Source organism: Orcinus orca, chromosome 20 (genome assembly GCF_937001465.1).
Source record: "Orcinus orca chromosome 20, mOrcOrc1.1, whole genome shotgun sequence".
In the NCBI taxonomy this organism is placed as follows: Eukaryota; Metazoa; Chordata; class Mammalia; order Artiodactyla; family Delphinidae; genus Orcinus; species Orcinus orca.
The window spans coordinates 36,056,133-36,074,379 of NC_064578.1; the positions used below are offsets into that span (position 1 = coordinate 36,056,133).

At 39.1% G+C, this 18,247-nt stretch overlaps 1 protein-coding gene and 1 long non-coding RNA gene across 7 annotated transcripts in view; one reads left to right on the forward strand and one right to left on the reverse strand.

Moving 5' to 3' along the window:
- PHKB (phosphorylase kinase regulatory subunit beta) overlaps positions 1-18,247 on the reverse strand; it is a 216,641-nt gene that overhangs the window by 35,872 nt on the left and 162,522 nt on the right. For all 6 annotated transcript variants that reach the window (XM_004264871.3, XM_033418877.2, XM_004264872.4 and 3 more), the window contains 4 exons: positions 17,237-17,320; positions 16,406-16,510; positions 15,157-15,239; positions 14,860-14,950 (listed from right to left, as the gene is read on the reverse strand). In XM_004264871.3, the coding sequence (XP_004264919.1) occupies positions 14,860-14,950; positions 15,157-15,239; positions 16,406-16,510; positions 17,237-17,320 (363 nt within the window). The remainder of the gene's footprint in view (positions 1-14,859; positions 14,951-15,156; positions 15,240-16,405; positions 16,511-17,236; positions 17,321-18,247) is intronic.
- LOC125962741 (uncharacterized) lies at positions 665-11,948 on the forward strand. Its single transcript, XR_007474409.1, has 2 exons — positions 665-1,653; positions 10,755-11,948. It is a non-coding gene; the product is annotated as an uncharacterized LOC125962741 (long non-coding RNA).

Here is an 18,247-nt window from a genome sequence, read left to right on the forward strand (position 1 = left end):
GGTGTTGATTATCTACATTCTGGAAACCAATATTTGGTCATTCTATATTCCACTAGTTCCTGATTATAGCTTGAGCAAACTAAATGAGGCCAAACTTGAACACAGTTGTTGTCTGTCAGTGGTTCATGGTGAATGTATAAATGAATGATAACCCACAATGATACTTAGCACTATGTGTCACTTCTAATTATCTGATGAACTGTCAAATAAAAGTGAGAAATGTACTGCCCAGAAAATAAGCCATAAATTATTATTTAAAAATAAGTTAATTTTTCAGTCTTAAGTATATTATTTTCTCTATTTTCTCACTGTTCATTTCAAATGTGAAGCAACAGGATATAGGGAACGTTGCTCTTGTTGGCTAACCACCCAGAGTTGTGCTGCCTTCTCTTCTAGTGAACACACATAAAGTAGCTCATCAACAAATAGCCACTACAAATGGCATGATGGACATGTTACCAGCAATCGTACTAAAGTCTCCTTGCAGAGTTTGAGTGAGAAAGGCCAAACATGCAACTGACCTGCACGTTTTTATGTGGCCCAGCCACAGTCAGGGTCTGAGAGCAGTCTGTGCCTGGGCAGAGAGCAGTGCCAAGCACAATGGAAGTCTATAGAGTGATACTTCCTAGGATGCAGGATTACACCTACACATACTGCTCTCTAGTTAACTAGTCTGTTAGATGAATATTTACTGGACACTGATATATGCCAAGCACTATGCTAGGTATTGAGGAAATAGCATGAACAAAATTAAGTAGACAATAAACAAACAAAAACCTAAGTATGTAGAAAATATGAACAGACCAATCACAAGCACTGAAATTGAAACTGTGATTAAAAATCTTCCAACAGGGCTTCCATGGTGGCACAGTGGTTGAGAGTCCGCCTGCCGATGCAGCAGACGCGGGTTCGTGCCCCGGTCGGAGAGGATCCCACATGCCACGGAGTGGCTGGGCCCGTGAGCCATGGCCGCTGGGCCTGAGAGTCCGGAGCCTGTGCTCCACAAGGGGAGACGCCACAACGGTGAGAGGCCAGCATACCGCAAAAAAAAAAAAAAAAAAAAAAAATCTTCCAACAAACAAAAGCCCAGGACCAGATGGCTTCATAGGCAAATTCTATCAAACATTTACAGAACAGCTAACACCTATCCTTCTCAAACTCTTCCAAAATATAGCAGAGGGAGGAACACTCCCAAAGTCATTCTATGAGGCCACCATCACCCTGATACCAAAACCAGACAAAGATGTCACAAAGAAAGAAAACTACAGGCCAACATCACTGATGAACATAGATGCAAAAATCCTCAACAAAATACTAGCAAACAGAACCCCAAAGCACATTAAAAGGATCATACACTGGGATCAAGTGGGGCTTATCCCAGGAATGCAAGGATTATTCAATATATGGAAATCAATCAATGTGATACACCTTATTAAAAAATTGAAGGAGAAAAACCATATGGTCATCTCAATAGATGCAGAGAAAGCTTCTGACAAAATTCAACACCCTTTATGACAAAAACCCTCCAGAAAGTAGGCACAGAGAGAACTTTCCTCAACATAATAAAGGCCATATATGACAAACCCACAGCCAACATCGTCCTCAATGGTGAAAAACTGAAACCATTTCCTCTAAGATCAGGAACAAGACAAGGTTACCACTCTCACCACTATTATTCAACATAGTTTTTAAAGTTTTAGCCACAGCAATCAGAGAAGAAAAAGAAATAAAAGGAATCCAAATCAGAAAAGAAGAAGTAAAGCTGTCACTATTTGCAGATGACATGATACTATACATACAGAATCCTAAAGATGCTACCAGAAAACTACTAGAGCTAATCAATAAATCTGGTAAAGTATCAGGATACAAAACTAATGCACAGAAATATCTGGCATTCCTATACATTAATGATGAAAACTCTGAAACTGAAATTAAGAAAACACTCCCATTTACCACTGCAAAAAAAAAGAATAAATTATCTAGGAATAAACCTACTTATGGAGACAAAAGACCTGTATGCAGAAAACTAGAAGACACTGATGAAAGAAATTAAAGATGATACAAATAGATGGAGAGACATACCATGTTCTTGGATTGGAAGAATCAACACTGTGAAAATGACTAGACTACCCAAAGCCATCTACAGATTCAATGCAATCCCTATCAAACTACCACTGGCATTTTTCACAGAACTAGAAAAAAAATTTCACAGTTTGTATGGAAACACAAAAGGCCCCAAATAGCCAAAGCAATCTTGAGAAAGAAAAATGGAGCTGGAGGAATCAGGCTGCCTGACTTCAGACTATACTACAAAGCTACAGTAATCAAGACAGTATGGTACTGGCACAAAAAGAGAAATATAGATCAATGGAACAGGATAGAAAGCCCAGAGATAAACCCACAGACATATGGTCACCTTATCTTTGATAAAGGAGGCAAGAATATACAATGGAGAAAAGACAGCCTCCTCAATAAGTGGTGCTAGGAAAACTGGACAGCTACATGTAAAAGTATGAGATTAGAACACTCCCTAACACCATACACAAAAATAAATTCAAAATGGAATAAAGACCTAAATGTAAGGCCAGACACTATCAAACTCTTAGAGGAAAACATAGGCAGAACACTCTATGACATAAATCACAGCAAGATCCTTTTTGACCCACCTCCTAGAGAAATGGAAATAAAAAGAAAAATAAACAAATGGTACCTAATGAAACTTAAAAGCTTTTGCACAGCAAAGGAAACCATAAACAAGACAAAAAGAGAACCCTCAGAATGGGAGAAAATATTTGCAAATGAAGCAACTGACAAAGGATTAATCTCCAAAATTTACAAGCAGCTCATGCAGCTCAATATCAAAAAGACAAACAACCCAATCCAAAAATGGGCAGAAGACCTAAATAGACATTTCTCCAAAGAAGATATACAGATTGCCAACAAACACATGAAAGAATGCTCAACATCATTAATCATTAGAGAAATGCAAATCAAAACTACAATGAGATATCATCTCACACCAGTCAGAATGGCCATCATCAAAAAATCTACAAACAATAAATGCTGGAGAGGGTGTGGAGAAACGGGAACCCTCTTGCACTGTTGGTGGGAATGTAAATTGATACAGCCACTATGGCGAACAGTACGGAGGTTCCTTAAAAAACTAAAAACAGAACTACCGTATGACCCAGCAATCCCACTACTGGGCATATACCCTGAGAAAATCATAGTTCAAAAAGAGTCATGTACCAAAATCTTCATTGCAGTTCTATTTACAATAGCTAGGACATGGAAGCAACCTAAGTGTCCATCAACAGATGAATGGATAAAGAAGATATGGCACATATATACAATGGAATATTACTCAGCCATAAAAAGAAATGAAATTGAGTTATTTGTAGTGAGGTGGATGGACCTAGAGTCTGGCATACAGAGTGAAGTAAGTCAGAAAGAGAAAAACAAATACCGTATGCTAACACATTTATCTGGAAGCTAAAATAAAAAAAGGTCAAGAAGAACCTAGGGGCAAGATGGGAATAAAGACAGAGACCTACTAGAGAATGGACTTGAGGATACAGGGAGTGGGAAGGGTAAGCTGTGACAAAGTAAGAGGGTGGCATGGACATATATACACTACTAAACGTAAAATAGCTAGCTAGTGGGAAGCAGCTGCATAGCACAGGGAGATCAACTCGGTGATTTGTGACCACCTAGAGGGGTGGAATAGGGAGGGAGGGAGATGCAAGAGGGAAGAGATATGGGGACGTATGTATATGTATAAGTGATTCACTTTGTTATAAAGCAGAAACTAACACACTGTTGTAAAGCAATTATACTCTAATAAAGATGTTTAAAAAGAACAAAAAACAAAAAAAACCCCTAAGTATGCTATGTCAGATGATAACTTCAAAGTTGAAATGAGAAAGGCAGGGGATGGGGAATGCTGGGGCAGACAAGTAGGAAGAGGCAGGTTTGCCATTTTATAGGTTATTAGAAAAGACTTCTCTAATAGGGTGACATTTAAGTAGAGACTGAAGGAAGCATTGCAGTCAACAATATGGATCTGAGGATAGAGTGAACAGCAAGTGTAAAGGTCCTGAGGCAGGAGCATGCTGGGTATGTTTTAGGAGTAGTAAGGAGGACAGTGTGGCTGAGTAGAGTCGATAGGGGAGAACGGTAGGAGATGAGGTCAGAGAAGAAGGTCCAGACCATGGGCATCACTATTGGAAGAACTCTGGTTTTCACTTAGTGTGAGAGAGGAGGTCATTAGAGGCTTATGATATGTGACATAATCTAACTGCCCTATGACCAGGTAGAGTAGGAAGAAGCTAATAATTGTGTTATGGCCAATAGGAATTTAGGAGACTACTATAAAAATCTAGGTGACAGATGATGCAGCTTGGACCATGATGTTAGTGCTAGAGGTGAAGGGAAGTGGTTAGATTCTGGATGTAATCTGAGGGTAGAGAAAATTGGATTTGGTAATGGATTGTAATGTGGGTTATGAAAAAAAAGAGTCAAGAATTTTTAACTCTCAAAGCTGATAGCCAATACTGAAAACGTAAGAAAAATAATTTTGATTTAGTATTTTCTATTTTTATTAGCCTACCCACCTTAATTCAGCTCATAAAGTAAATGTTTAATCTGAACTAACAGACAAGTTCTAGATTCCATTCCATTAATAAGCTTTAGAGCTTTCAATTTGAAAAATTCAATTGGTTGCACAGACTCCTGAATTAGTTATTTTTTTAATTGAAGTATAGTTGATGTACAATATTATATAAGTTACAGGTATACAGTATAGTGAGTCACAATTTTTAAAGGTTTTACTCCATGTATAGGTATTATAAAATATTGGCTGAATTAGTTTTATAAAAAATATTTTAATTAATTTGCTATGCATTAATACCTCAGTTCTGATGGTAATTAAACAACTTAATATTGATATATATGTGTCAAATGCAATATAGTATTCAAAAAGGTATCCTGCTCAGTGATATTCAAATATATCCCACCAGGCCTTTTCCAACTGAACATACCACCCAAGAATGTACTCCACCCCATTATTCTGCCCCCCTATCTGGCTTTATATTTGGTTCTGCTCCCCTACTAGAATAAGTCTCATGAGATCAGGGACCTTGTATATTTTTTTCACCATTGTATCTCTGCTGCCTAGAGAGGGTACTCAGTAAATATTTGTTGAATCAATGAACCAATATCTACATACTTCTTACAGAGAGAAGAGTACTCTGGGAATGCAGAGATGAGTAAAGTCTGGTCTGATAGAGTTTTCAATCGACACAGAGAAGCAGACACAAGAAACTAGCCATACCTAAAATAAGAGCTACAGCAAAGCTCAAGGAAAATGCCACAGAAACACACTGGAAGGAGAAATTAATTCCAGTCTTGGAGACTTTGCTAAAGAGGTGACATTGACCTAAGTTATAAAAGTAAAGTATGACTTAGAAGGAAAAAAAGAAAAAGGCAATTCTAGAATACAGTAACAGCATGAGCAGGAAAAAAAAATCAATTTCATTAAAGATTTTGAAATTACTCAGTATACTTGAGGAGTAGAAAGCAGGGCTGGGAATGAACTGCATGAAGACATGTCCTGGGTGATGCAGCTAGGAAGTGACGCTGAGGCCCAATGATGAGAGATTGTGGACCACAGGCTAAGGACATTTGGAAGGGCCTGAAATAAAATCCCAGAGAAGTTACATAGGGCCATTTTTATTTACTATATTAAAGAGAAGACAAAGGCTGGTATGGGGGTATGAGGGGTTGTTTAATGGGTATAGAGTTTCAGTTTTACAAGATGGAAAGAGGCTTATTCTCTGGTTAAGACTCTGTACTCAAGGGTACATATAGGGCACAGCAGAGAGCAGAAGATAAAAAGATTAAACAATGGGAGAGAGAGGGAAGATGGCGGAAGAGTAAGACGCGGAGATCACCCTCCTCCCCACAGATACATCAGAAATACATCTACACGCGGAACAACTCCTACAGAACACCTACTGAACGCTGGAAGAAGACCTCAGATCTCCCCAAAGGCAAGAAGCTCCCCACGTACCTGGGTGGGGCAAAAGAAAAAAGAAAAAACACAGACGAAAGAAGAGGGACGGGACCTGCACCAGTGGGAGGGAGCTGTGAAAGAGGAAAGGTTTCCACACACTAGGAAGCCCCTTCGCGGGCGGAGACTGCAGGTGGCGGAGGGGGAAGCATCGGAGCCACGGAGGAGAGTGCAGCAACAGGGGTGCGGAGGGCAAAGAGGCGAGATTCCTGCACAGAGGATCGTCGCTGACTGGCACTCACCAGCCCGAGAGGCTTGTCGGCTCACCCGCCGGGGCAGGCGGGGCTGGGAGCTGAGGCTCGGGCTTTGGTCGGAGCACAGGGAAAGGACTGGGGTTGGCAGCGTGAACACAGCCTGAAGGGGGTTAGTGCACCAGGCTAGCCAGGAGGTAGTCTGGGGGAAAGTCTGGACATGCCGAAAAGGCAAGAGACTTTTTCGTCCCTCTTTGTTTCCTGGTGTGCGAGGAGAGGGTTGCTTAAAGGAGTTCCAGAGACGGGCGCGAGCCGGGGCTAACAGCGCAGACCCCAGAGACGGTCATGAAATGCTAAGGCTGCTGCTGCCGCCACCAAGAAGCCTGTGTGTGAACACAGGCCACTATCCACACCGCCCCTCCCAGAAGCCTGTGCAGCCCGCCACTGCCAGGGTCCTGGGATCTAGGGACAACTTCCCCGGGAGAACGCACAGCGCGCCTCACACTGGTGCAATGTCACGCTGGCCTCTGCCGCTGCAGGCTCGTCCCGCACTCCGTACCCCTCCGTCCCCACGGCCTGAGTGAGCCAGAGCCCCCAAATCAGTGGCTCCTTTAACCCCGTCCTGTCTGAACGAAGAACAGACGCCCTCCAGCGACCTACAAGCAGAGGCGGGGCCAAATCCAAAGCTGAGCCCAGGGAGCTGTGCGAACAAAGAAGAGAAAGGGAAATCTCTCCCAGCAGCCTCAGGAGCGGCGGATTAAATCTCCACAATCAACTTGATGTACCTGCATCTGTGGAATACCTGAACAGACAACGAATCATCCCAAATTGAGAAGGTGGACTTTGAGAGCAAGATTTATTATTTTTTCCCCTTTTCCTCTTTTTGTGAGTGTGTATATGTATGCTTCTGTGTGAGATTTTGTCTGTAGAGTTTTGCTTTCACCATTTGTCCTAGCGTTCTATCCATCTGTTTTTTAAAAATTTTTTTCTTAATAATTATTTTTTATTTTAATAACTTTATTTTATCTTACTTTATTTTATTTTCTTTTATCCTCTTTCTACTTTTTCTCCTTTTTATCCTGAGCCGTGTGGATGAAAGGCTCTTGGTGCTGCAGCCAGGAGCCAGGAGTCAGTGCTGAGCCTCTGAGGTGGAAGAGCCAACTTCAGGACACTGGTCCACAAGAGGCCTCCCAGCTCCATGTAGTGTCAAATGGCGAAAATCTCCCAGAGATCTCCAACTCAACACCAACACCCAGCTTCACTCAACGACCAGCAAGCTACAGTGCTGGACACCCTATGCTAAACAACTAGCAAGAGAGGAACACAAACCCACCCATTAGCAGAGAGGCTGCCTAAAATCATAGTAAGTCCATAGACACCCCAAAACACACCACCAGACGTAGACCTGCCCACCAGAAAGACAGGATCCAACCTCATCCACCAGAACACAGGCACTAGTACCCTCCACCAGGAAGCCTACACAACCCACTGAACCAACCTTAGCCACTGGGGACAGAAACCAGAAACAATGGGAACTATGAACCTGCAGCCTGCAAAAAGGAGACCTCAAACACAGTAAGATAAGCAAAATGAGAAGACAGAAAAACACACAGCAGATGAAGGAACAAGATAAAAACCCACCAGACCTAACAAATCAAGAGGAAAAAGGCAGTCTACCTGAAAATGAATTGAGAATAATGATGCTAAAGGTGATCCAAAATCTTGGAAATAGAATAGAAAAAATGCAAGAAACATTTAACAAGGACTTAGAAGAACTAAAGCAAGCAATGATGAACAACTCAATAAATGAAATTAAAAATACTGTAGAAGGGATCAATATTAGAATAACTGAGGCAGAAGAACGGATAAATGACCTGGAAGATAAAAGAGTGGAAATAACTACTACATACCAGAATAAAGAAAAAAGAATGAAAAGAACTGAGGACAGTCTCAGAGACCTCTGGGACAACATTAAACGCACCAACATTCGACTTATAGGGGTTCCAGAAGAAGAAGAGAAAAAGAAAGGGACTCAGAAAATATTTGAAGAGATTATAGTGGAAAACTTCCCTAATATGGGAAAGGAAATAGTCAATCAAGTCCAGGAAACACAGAGAGTCCCATACAGGATAAATCCAAGGAGAAATACGCCAGGACACATATTAATCGAACTGTCAAAAACTGAATACAAAGAAAACATATTAAAAGCAGCAAGGGAAAAACAACAAATAACACACAAGGGACTCCCCATAAGGTTAACAGCTGATCTTTCAGCAGAAACTCTGCAAGCCAGAAGGGACTGGCAGGACATATTTAAAGTGATGAAGGAGAAAAACCTACAACCAAGATTACTCTACCCAGCAAGGATCTCATTCAGATTTGATGGAGAAATTAAAACCTTGACAGACAAGCAAAAGCTGAGAGTTCAGCACCACCAAACCAGCTTTACAACAAATGCTAAAGGATCTTCTCTAGGCAAGAAACACAAGAGAAGGAAAAGACCTACAATAACAAACCCAAAACAGTTAAGAAAATGAGAATAGGAACATATATATCGATAATTATCTTAAATGTAAATGGATTAAATGCTCCCACCAAAAGACACAGACTGGATGAGTGGATACATAAACAAGACCCATATATATGCTGTCTACAAGAGACCCACTTCAGACCTAGGGACACATACAGACTGAAAGTGAAGGGATGGAAAAAGATATTCCATGCAAATGGAAATCAGAAGAAAGCTGGAGTAGCAATTCTCATATCAGACAAAATAGACTTTAAAATAAAGACTATTACAAGAGACAAAGAAGGACACTACATAATGATCAAGGGATCAATCCAAGAAGAAGATATAAGAAGTGCAAATATTTATGCACCCAACATAGGAGCACCTCAATACATAAGGCAAATACTAACAGCCATAAAAGGGGAAATTGACAGTAACACAATCATAGTAGGGGACTTTAACACCCAACTTTCACCAGTGGACAGATCATCCAAAATGAAAATAAATAAGGAAACACAAGCTTTAAATGATACATTAACAAGATGGACTTAATTGATATTTATAGGACATTCCGTCCAAAAACAACAGAATACACATTTTTCTCAAGTGCTCATGGAAGGCTCTCCAGGATAAATCATATCTTGGGTCACAAATCAAGCCTTGGTAAATTTAAGAAAATTGAAATCGTATCAAGTATCTTTTCCGACCACAACGCTATGAGACAAGATATCAATTACAGGAAAAGATCTGTAAAAAATACAAACACATGGAGGCTAAACAATACACAACTTAATAACGAAGTGACCACTGAAGAAATCAAAGAGGAAATCAAAAAATACCTAGAAACAAATGACAATGGAGACACGACGACCCATGCGGCAAAAGCAGTTCTAAGAGGGAAGTTTATAGCAATACAATCCTACCTTAAGAAACAGGAAACATCTCGAATAAACAACCTAACCCTGCACCTAAAACAATTAGAGAAAGAAGAACAAAAAACCCCCAAAGTTAGCAGAAGGAACGAAATCATAAATATCAGATCAGAAATAAATGAAAAAGAAATGAAGGAAATGATAGCAAAGATCAATAAAACTAAAAGCTGGTTCTTTGAGAAGATAAACAAAATTGATAAACCATTAGCCAGACTCATCAAGGAAGAAAGGGAGAAGACTCATATCAATAGAATTAGAAATGAAAAAGGAGAAGTAACAACTGACACTGCGAAATACAAAAGATCATGAGAGATTACTACAAGCAACTCTATGCCAATAAAATGGACAACCTGGAAGAAATGGACAAATTCTTAGAAATGAACAACCTTCTGAGACTGAACCAGGAAGAAATAGAAAATATGCACAGACCAATCACAATCACTGAAATTGAAACTGTGATTAAAAATCTTCCAACAAACAAAAGCCCAGGACCAGATGGCTTCACAGGAGAATTCTATCAAACATTTAGAGAAGAGCTAACACCTATCCTTCTCAAACTCTTCCAAAATATAGCAGAGGGAGGAACACTCCCCAACTCATTCTATGAGGCCACCATCACCCTGATACCAAAACCAGACAAGGGTGTCACAAAGAAAGAAAACTACAGGTCAATATCACTGATGAACATAGATGCAAAAATCCTCAACAAAATACTAGCAAACAGGATCCAACAGCACGTTAAAAGGATCATACACCATGATCAAGTGGGGTTTATTCCAGGAATGCAAGGATTCTTCAATATACGCAAATCAATCAATGTGATACACCATATTCACAAACTGAAGGAGAAAAACCATATGGTCATCTCAATAGATGCAGAGAAAGCTTTCGACAAAATTCAACACCATTTATGATAAAAACTCTGCAGAAAGTAGGCACAGAGGGAACTTTCCTCAACATAATAAAGGCCATATATGACAAACCCACAGCCAACATCGTCCTCAATGGTGAAAATCTGAAAGCATTTCCGCTAAGATCAGGAAAAAGACAAGGTTGCCCACTCTCACCACTCTTATTCAACATAGTTTTGGAAGTTTTAGCCACAGCAATCAGAGAAGAAAAGGAAATAAAAGCAATCCAAATCAGAAAAGAAGAAGTAAAGCTGTCACTGTTTGCAGATGACATGATACTATACATAGAGAATCCTAAAGATGCTACCAGAAAACTACTGGAGCTAATCAATAAATCTGGTAAAGTATCAGGATACAAAATTAATGCACAGAAATCTCTGGCATTCCTATACACTAATGATGAAAAATCTGAAAGTGAAATCAAGAAACCACTTCCATTTACCCCTGCAACAAAAAGAATAAAATAGCTAGGAATAAACCTACCTAAGGAGACAAAAGACCTGTATGCAGAAAATTATAAGACACTGATGAAAGAAATTAAAGATGATACAAATAGATGTAGAGATATACCATATTCTTGGATTGGAAGAATCAACACTGTGAAAATGACTAGACTACCCAAAGCCATCTACAGATTCAATGCAATCCGTATCAAACTACCACTGGCATTTTTCACAGAAGTAGAACAAAAAATTTCACCATTTGTATGGAAACACAGAAGACCCCGAATAGCCAAAGCAATCTTTAGAATGAAAAACGGAGCTGGAGGAATCAGGCTCCCTGACCTCAGACTATACTACACAGCTACAGTAATCAAGACAGTATGGTACTGGCACAAAACCAGAAATATAGATCAATGGAACAGGATAGAAAGCCCAGAGATAAACCAATGCACATATGGTCATCTTATCTTTGATAAAGGAGGCAGGAATGTACAGTGGAGAAAGGACAGCGTCTTCAATAAGTGGTGCTGGGAAAACTGGACAGATACATGTAAAAGTATGAGATTAGAACACTCCCTAACACCATACACAAAAATAAGCTCAAAATGGATTAAAGACCTAAATGTAAGGCCAGAAACTATCAAACTCTTAGAGGAAAACATAGGCAGAGCACTCTATGACATAAATCACAGCAAGATCCTTTTTGACCCACCTCCTAGAAAAATGGAAATAAAAACAAAAATAAATAAATGGGACCTAATGAAACTTCAAAGCTTTTGCACAGCAAAGGAAACCATAAACAAGACCAAAAGACAACCCTCAGAATGGGAGAAAATATTTGCAAATGAAGCAAATGTCAAAGGATTAATCTCCAAAATTTACAAGCAGCTCATGCAGCTCAGTAACAAAAAACAAACAACCCAATCCAAAAATGGGCAGAAGACCTAAACAGACATTTCTCCAAAGATATACAGATTGCCAACAAACACATGAAAGAATGCTGAACATCATTAATCATTAGAGAAATGCAAATCAAAACTACAGTGAGATATCATCTCACACCGGTTAGAATGGCCATCATCAAAAAATCTACAAACAATAAACGCTGGTGAGGGTGTGGAGAAAAGGGAACCCTCTTGCACTGCTGGTGGGAATGTAAATTGATACAGCCACTATGGAGAACAGTATGGAGGTTCCTTAAAAAACTAAAAATAGAACTACCATATGACCCAGCAATCCCACTACTGGGCACATACCCTGAGAAAACCATAATTCAAAAAGAGTCATGTACCAAAATGTTCATTGCAGCTCTATTTACAATAGCCAGGACATGGAAACAACCTAAGTGTCCATCAACAGACGAATGGATAAAGAAGATGTGGCACATATATACAATGGAATATTACTCAGCCATAAAAAGAAACGAAACTGAGTTATTTGTAGTGAGGTGGATGGACCTAGACAAATACCGTATGTTAACACATATATATGGAATCTAAGAAAAAAAATGTCATGAAGAACCTAGGGGTAAGACAGGAATAAAGATACAGACCTACTAGAGAATGGACTTGAGGATATGGGGGAAGGGTAAGCTGTGAGAAAGTGAGAGGGTGACATATGGACATATATACACTACCAAACATAAAACAGATACCTAGTGGGAAACAGCCGCATAGCCCAGGGAGATCAGCTTGGTGCTTTGTGACCACCTAGAGGGGTGGGATAGGGAGGGTGGGAGGGAGGGAGACGTAAGAGGGAAGAGATATGGGAACATATGTATATGTATAACTGATTCACTTTGTTATAAAGCAGAAACTAACACACCATTGTAAAGCAATTATACTCCAGTAAAGATGTAAAAATAAATAAATAAAGATTAAACAATGCATTAAGTGAAAGACTCATAAATGAGCTGATTAAAAATTGGAGAGCTGTCATTTTAGTCCATGTTGTAGATATAAACAAAGACTTCGCTGCTTAGTGATGGGAAGCTATTACCCGTTTCTCTGACTTTCAAAGTGCAGTGTTGCACGAACTCGTGGTCCAGCATCTGTACTGTCAGAATTAAGCCACTTGTGCTGTGTATGTGAAAATAATCTGTGCTGTTGTAAGTATCCTGGACAATTTGATAATGTACTATTTTATTGTCTTCTGAATCTGCATCGGTAGAGAGAGACAACTTATTAAACAGCTGTCCCAACGAGAGATGTTTCTGATAATATACAGCACAGTGCAAAATCCCTGACTCCCCTCCCCAACCCTGCTCTCAGTACATGGAAGCAAAATGTATGTCCTTCAAGCAGAAGGCTAGATGTTTATTTTCCGGGGAAACTGAAGAGCAGAAGAGAGAAAAATCTCCAGATATTGGCATCTGGGTTTTCCCCAGCAAAAAGGGCCTTTGCCACCAGACTACCTTACAAGCAAATTCATCATGACAATGATCCTTTTTCCCAAACACACAGCTTCCAATGAAGTTTTTATTCTTTCACTCTTAAAAATGAAGGGATAGCTAAAGATTACCAGACATCTGACAAATGTCTCCAACATGAAAGAATGAGCCCCCCAAAACAGAGAAAAAAAACCTGAAAGAGATAATGTAGAAAGGAAAAATTTCCAAAGTTCTCTAGTTAATGTTCTCAGAAGGATAAGACAACATATAATACCCAGGAAAGAAAGGACAAGATAGTATGAAAGGGAAAATTAAAAACATAACAGCAAAACACAAAACTCAACAGAGGAGCTACATGATAAATAACAAAGAAATTCCCCCGTGAAGCATTACAAAAAGACAAAAGAATAAAAGATAAGGGGAAAAGATAAAAACTTAGGTAAAAATCAATCAAGTATGCAAAATATTAGGTTGGCCAAAAAGTTCGTTTCTGTAATATCTTATGGAAAAACCCGAATGAACTTTTTGGCCAAGCCAATACAAGCACCAGTGAATGATTATGTAAACATGCCATTTACCACATTACCTACACAGGTCCCTCTTTATAAATTTTCCTCTTTCTTACTCAATATTGAGTATCTACTACATAAAAGACTATGAAATGATCACAACTTTTTAAAGGAAATAAGTTGATAATGGACTACAATTTGAATAGTTTATGTTAAAGGTCATAAAAGGATATTAAAAGAGAAAAGTATCATTTCTGGTCTGAGTGATTCTGCAGAACTGGTCTTTAAAGTTTGGTAAGACTTCAAAGCCCAGTGATGTTGAAAGAAGGAAAGCTACTCCAGGCAGAGGAAATGGAGTGAGCAGAAAGGGGCAGAACCTCACAAATTTGAGAACACAGTAAGTAATCTGTATTGGCTGAAGCAGAAAGAATGTTTAGTAGGAGATCATTGTGGGCAGAGAGGCTGCTATGGTTATAGGGAACCACAAAGGGCTTCTGTTATTTAGGAGCTATGAAAATAATGCTGTAAAATTCTGAATGGAACAAGAATTATCTCCAGGTTGGATGTCACTGTGTGGTAGGGAACAGAGCACTGGACCAGGGAGTCAAAGAACCTGAGCTTATACAGCAGGTCACTTCACCACTCTGGACCCCACCTTCCTCAAATGCAAAACTGAGGTCAGAGATGATCTCTTAAAGTCTGAAATTCTGGTGGGAAACCACTGCAATTGCTCAAGCATCAGATTGGAGGGATCAGATAAATGGGGTGATGGCAATAGGAACGGGAAGGTAGACAGAGAATAAAACCTTCAGACAAAAACCTTCCACAGAATATAATTAAGAAACATAGCTGTATCTGTGGACTAATTGTGCTGGAAACAGAAACACTGAAATTCAGAAGACTACCTGTAGACGATCAACGTGAACTTTGACTCCTCCAACCACTCCGTTCTTAAAAGCTGCCAGCATATCTAGTATGGGATTGAATCGGCTACCTCTGAAAAATATAAACAGATAAACAAAATGTGCATATTAACAACAGAATGAGAAATTAATTATCTAGTACTAAGTACCCTTTACACACGCAAAACACTCTGTCACACGCTGAGATGGATATAAAAATACAAGGAGGCCCTGCTTCCAAAGGGTTCACAGTGTTAATGGTGATGAGATGCATGCGCCTCAACTCTTTCAGCCACCTACCTTATATTGTCTTCCCGGATGAGAACAAGGAAAAGTGGATGTCCATGCATTTTCCAGTATTGCTTAATAAACTGTAGTGCATTCTATTAAAACATAAGAATGAGGCAGGATGTAATGGCACGGTATCTGAGCTGATCAGGATGCTTAACCATTAGTGGCAAAGAGCCAACAAAACTATTCTATATCAAGATAATTCATAATCAAACCCTGGATAAGATAGACTACTTAGGGGTAGAAATGTTCTAATACATACAAGTTAAGCTAGAAACCATTCTGATTTTAAACTTCATTCTTAAAAATAGATCACACATGTTTTAAGGCTGCACCGCCCCCCACTCCTTTTTTGAGGCCTAATAAATACAGTTCGAGAATGGTCCCAAGGAAGGAAAATCAACCCAGGGTTATCATCCAGAAGATTAATTCTCACTCCACGTTACTGTAGATTTATATTACAGCCGGTAGAAGAGATTGGGGTGAATCTATACAGACCATTGGAAACATGAAGAGTTCTTTATTTGACTCAATTTCTATTATCATTATCCTCATCATCATAATCATCATCCCATCAAAGACATACATTAACACTTCACTATGTGCCAGGCACTATTCTGAGGGCTTTGCATATATGAACTCCTAATCCTCAGGACAGCCCTATTCAGTTATACAGATGAGAAAACAGGGACACAGAGAAGTTAACTAACTTGCCCAAGATCACAGAGCTGGTAAACAGTAGAGTCAAGATTTTAACAAATGAAATCTGGCTCCAGACTTCATGCTCTGGGCCATGACCCTAAGCTTTTCTACTCTGTAAATGGAAAAGGGAGTGGAGGAGATTTTAACTGAGTGGGTATAATGAGTTAGGTGAGGTTTTACTTGAAATTCTTCATAAATAAAATCATTTTGGTAACTCAACTTTTGTTCAAAAAGTGATAAACTTACTATCGTATGAACATCGTTTCCAAAAAAGTTCCCCCTCTGCTTTTACAACTACAGTATATACCCTTTAGTTCCATTTGTAGAAGGTAGACAAGTAAAGTCATACAACTTTATATAAAACAGAATACATCTATTATTCTAATGCTGCAAGTAATTTAACTCCCCAAAGCTATGCAGATGTTGTTTTACTTTCATATTTGATACTGTATTAACCCAGTATCATAGACCCAGGAGCACTTAATTTAACAACATACGATAGAAATCACCAGAAACAAAGTCATCCCATTTCAATTAAAAGGTGTTCTGAAGCTACCTTTATGTCATCTATCAGCAGTAAAACATCTTGAGACATGTAGAAATCACTTAGGTCAAAGATGATAGGGTAACAAACCACAGTCTTTCCTAGAATGCGATAAATCTGTAAAGGATAAATTTTTAAAAAAAGAAAAAATATAAACAAACAAACAAATAAATAAATAAAACAGACCAAAGGCAAAGGTACAGTACTATAAGTCCTAATAAAAATTAAAACTGATGTTTAATTCTGAATAAGCAAACAAAATAATCTTATAAATCTACATAATGTTAAGAAGGTACAGCTTCTTGATTGACTCAGTATGCTAATAAAGTAGTCCGCCTCTACTATAAGGGAAAAAGCCTCCGTCTGAGTAAATACTACTATAATCAGGTATCTTACAAGGCTCAGAAACAAAAGAGCAGTGAGATGCTTATCTATTTTTAGAAGAGTTCGTGGTATCACACAAAACTAATTTTTTTTTTTTTTTTTTTTTTGCGGTACGTGGGCCTCTCACTGTTGTGGCCTCTCCCGTTGAGGAGTACAGGCTCAGGACGCGCAGCCTCAGCGGCCATGGCTCACGGGCCTAGCCGCTCCGCGGCATGTGGGATCTTTCTGGACCGGGGCACAAACCCGTGTCCCCTGCACCGTCAGGCAGACTCTCAACCACTGCACCACCAGGGAAGCCCCCAAACTAATTATTGATATTTACTTGTAGAAAATAATAATTCAGATAATTAGCCCAAGTATATGATGAAATGTGAGAATGGATGCATAGCAGGTCAAACATCATTCCCGTCTGTGGTATTACAATCTGAACACTGCTCTCCAAGGAAATTTCATGAGTACCTTTGATGTACCGAGGCAGCCAATGGGCCTATCTGGCCTTCCGCAGAGTCCTAATTTTTCATTGATCCCCAGATGGAAATAAGCCTGTAAGACACAACTGTGTAAATCAGAGCCAGACAAAAATTCATGCTTTTCCTTTTTTGCCCCCTTTCCCCCCCTCGACTAATGCCCTGCTAATTTCTGATTTCTCCAGAGAAAAAGAGGCCAGGGAAACTTTATTCAATGGACTTGTAGGAAAACAAGCCAGCTAATGACATCAACTTAGATTCTGGGGCACTGGGAGATTTGAGAGCAAAACTTTTGCAGATCCATTTAGCAACATTCTAAAATTTGACATTGTTCTTACACTGTCATGTCATGAATTTATAACTTGCATGGCTCTATCTGATTCATACAAGCACACAGAGAAACAAATGCTTCCTCTGTGATAAAAATTTTGGCTCTTTAAAGTTTTAAAAAACAGGGCCACATAACTTCGACCAGATTCCCACCTTCAAGTATTTCCCACCAACATGGAAATGTCTTTACTGATTTTTCCGATTATATGAATTTTATGAAAAATTTAATCCACATGCTACAAGTGAATGGTCCTGTTACTCTCGTAACCCCTTAGGCAACAACTATTTCACTTTGGTATGTGTTAAAAGGAGTGTAATTTATTGTGTGATCCCTAAAAACACCAGAAGCATAAGATAGGGTTATAGATTTTTAACAGTGCATAGATAAATACCCATATCACATACACACATACATGTATATATATTTACATAAATGGGTTCATATACTATATAATCTGGTGTTCCATTTTTTTAAACTTAATATTGTTTTTCTACAAAGTAAAAACAGATAAACTTGGAATGAACTAGGGGTTAATTAGTGCCAGAGCACTTAATCCAATCAAGAAGTCTCCTTACCCTATTTAACATGGATCCCCTGATGAAGGTAGCTCCCAATTTTTAGTTATTTCAAAACCAATTCTGTAACCAATTTTGGACAGTATACGATTACTTC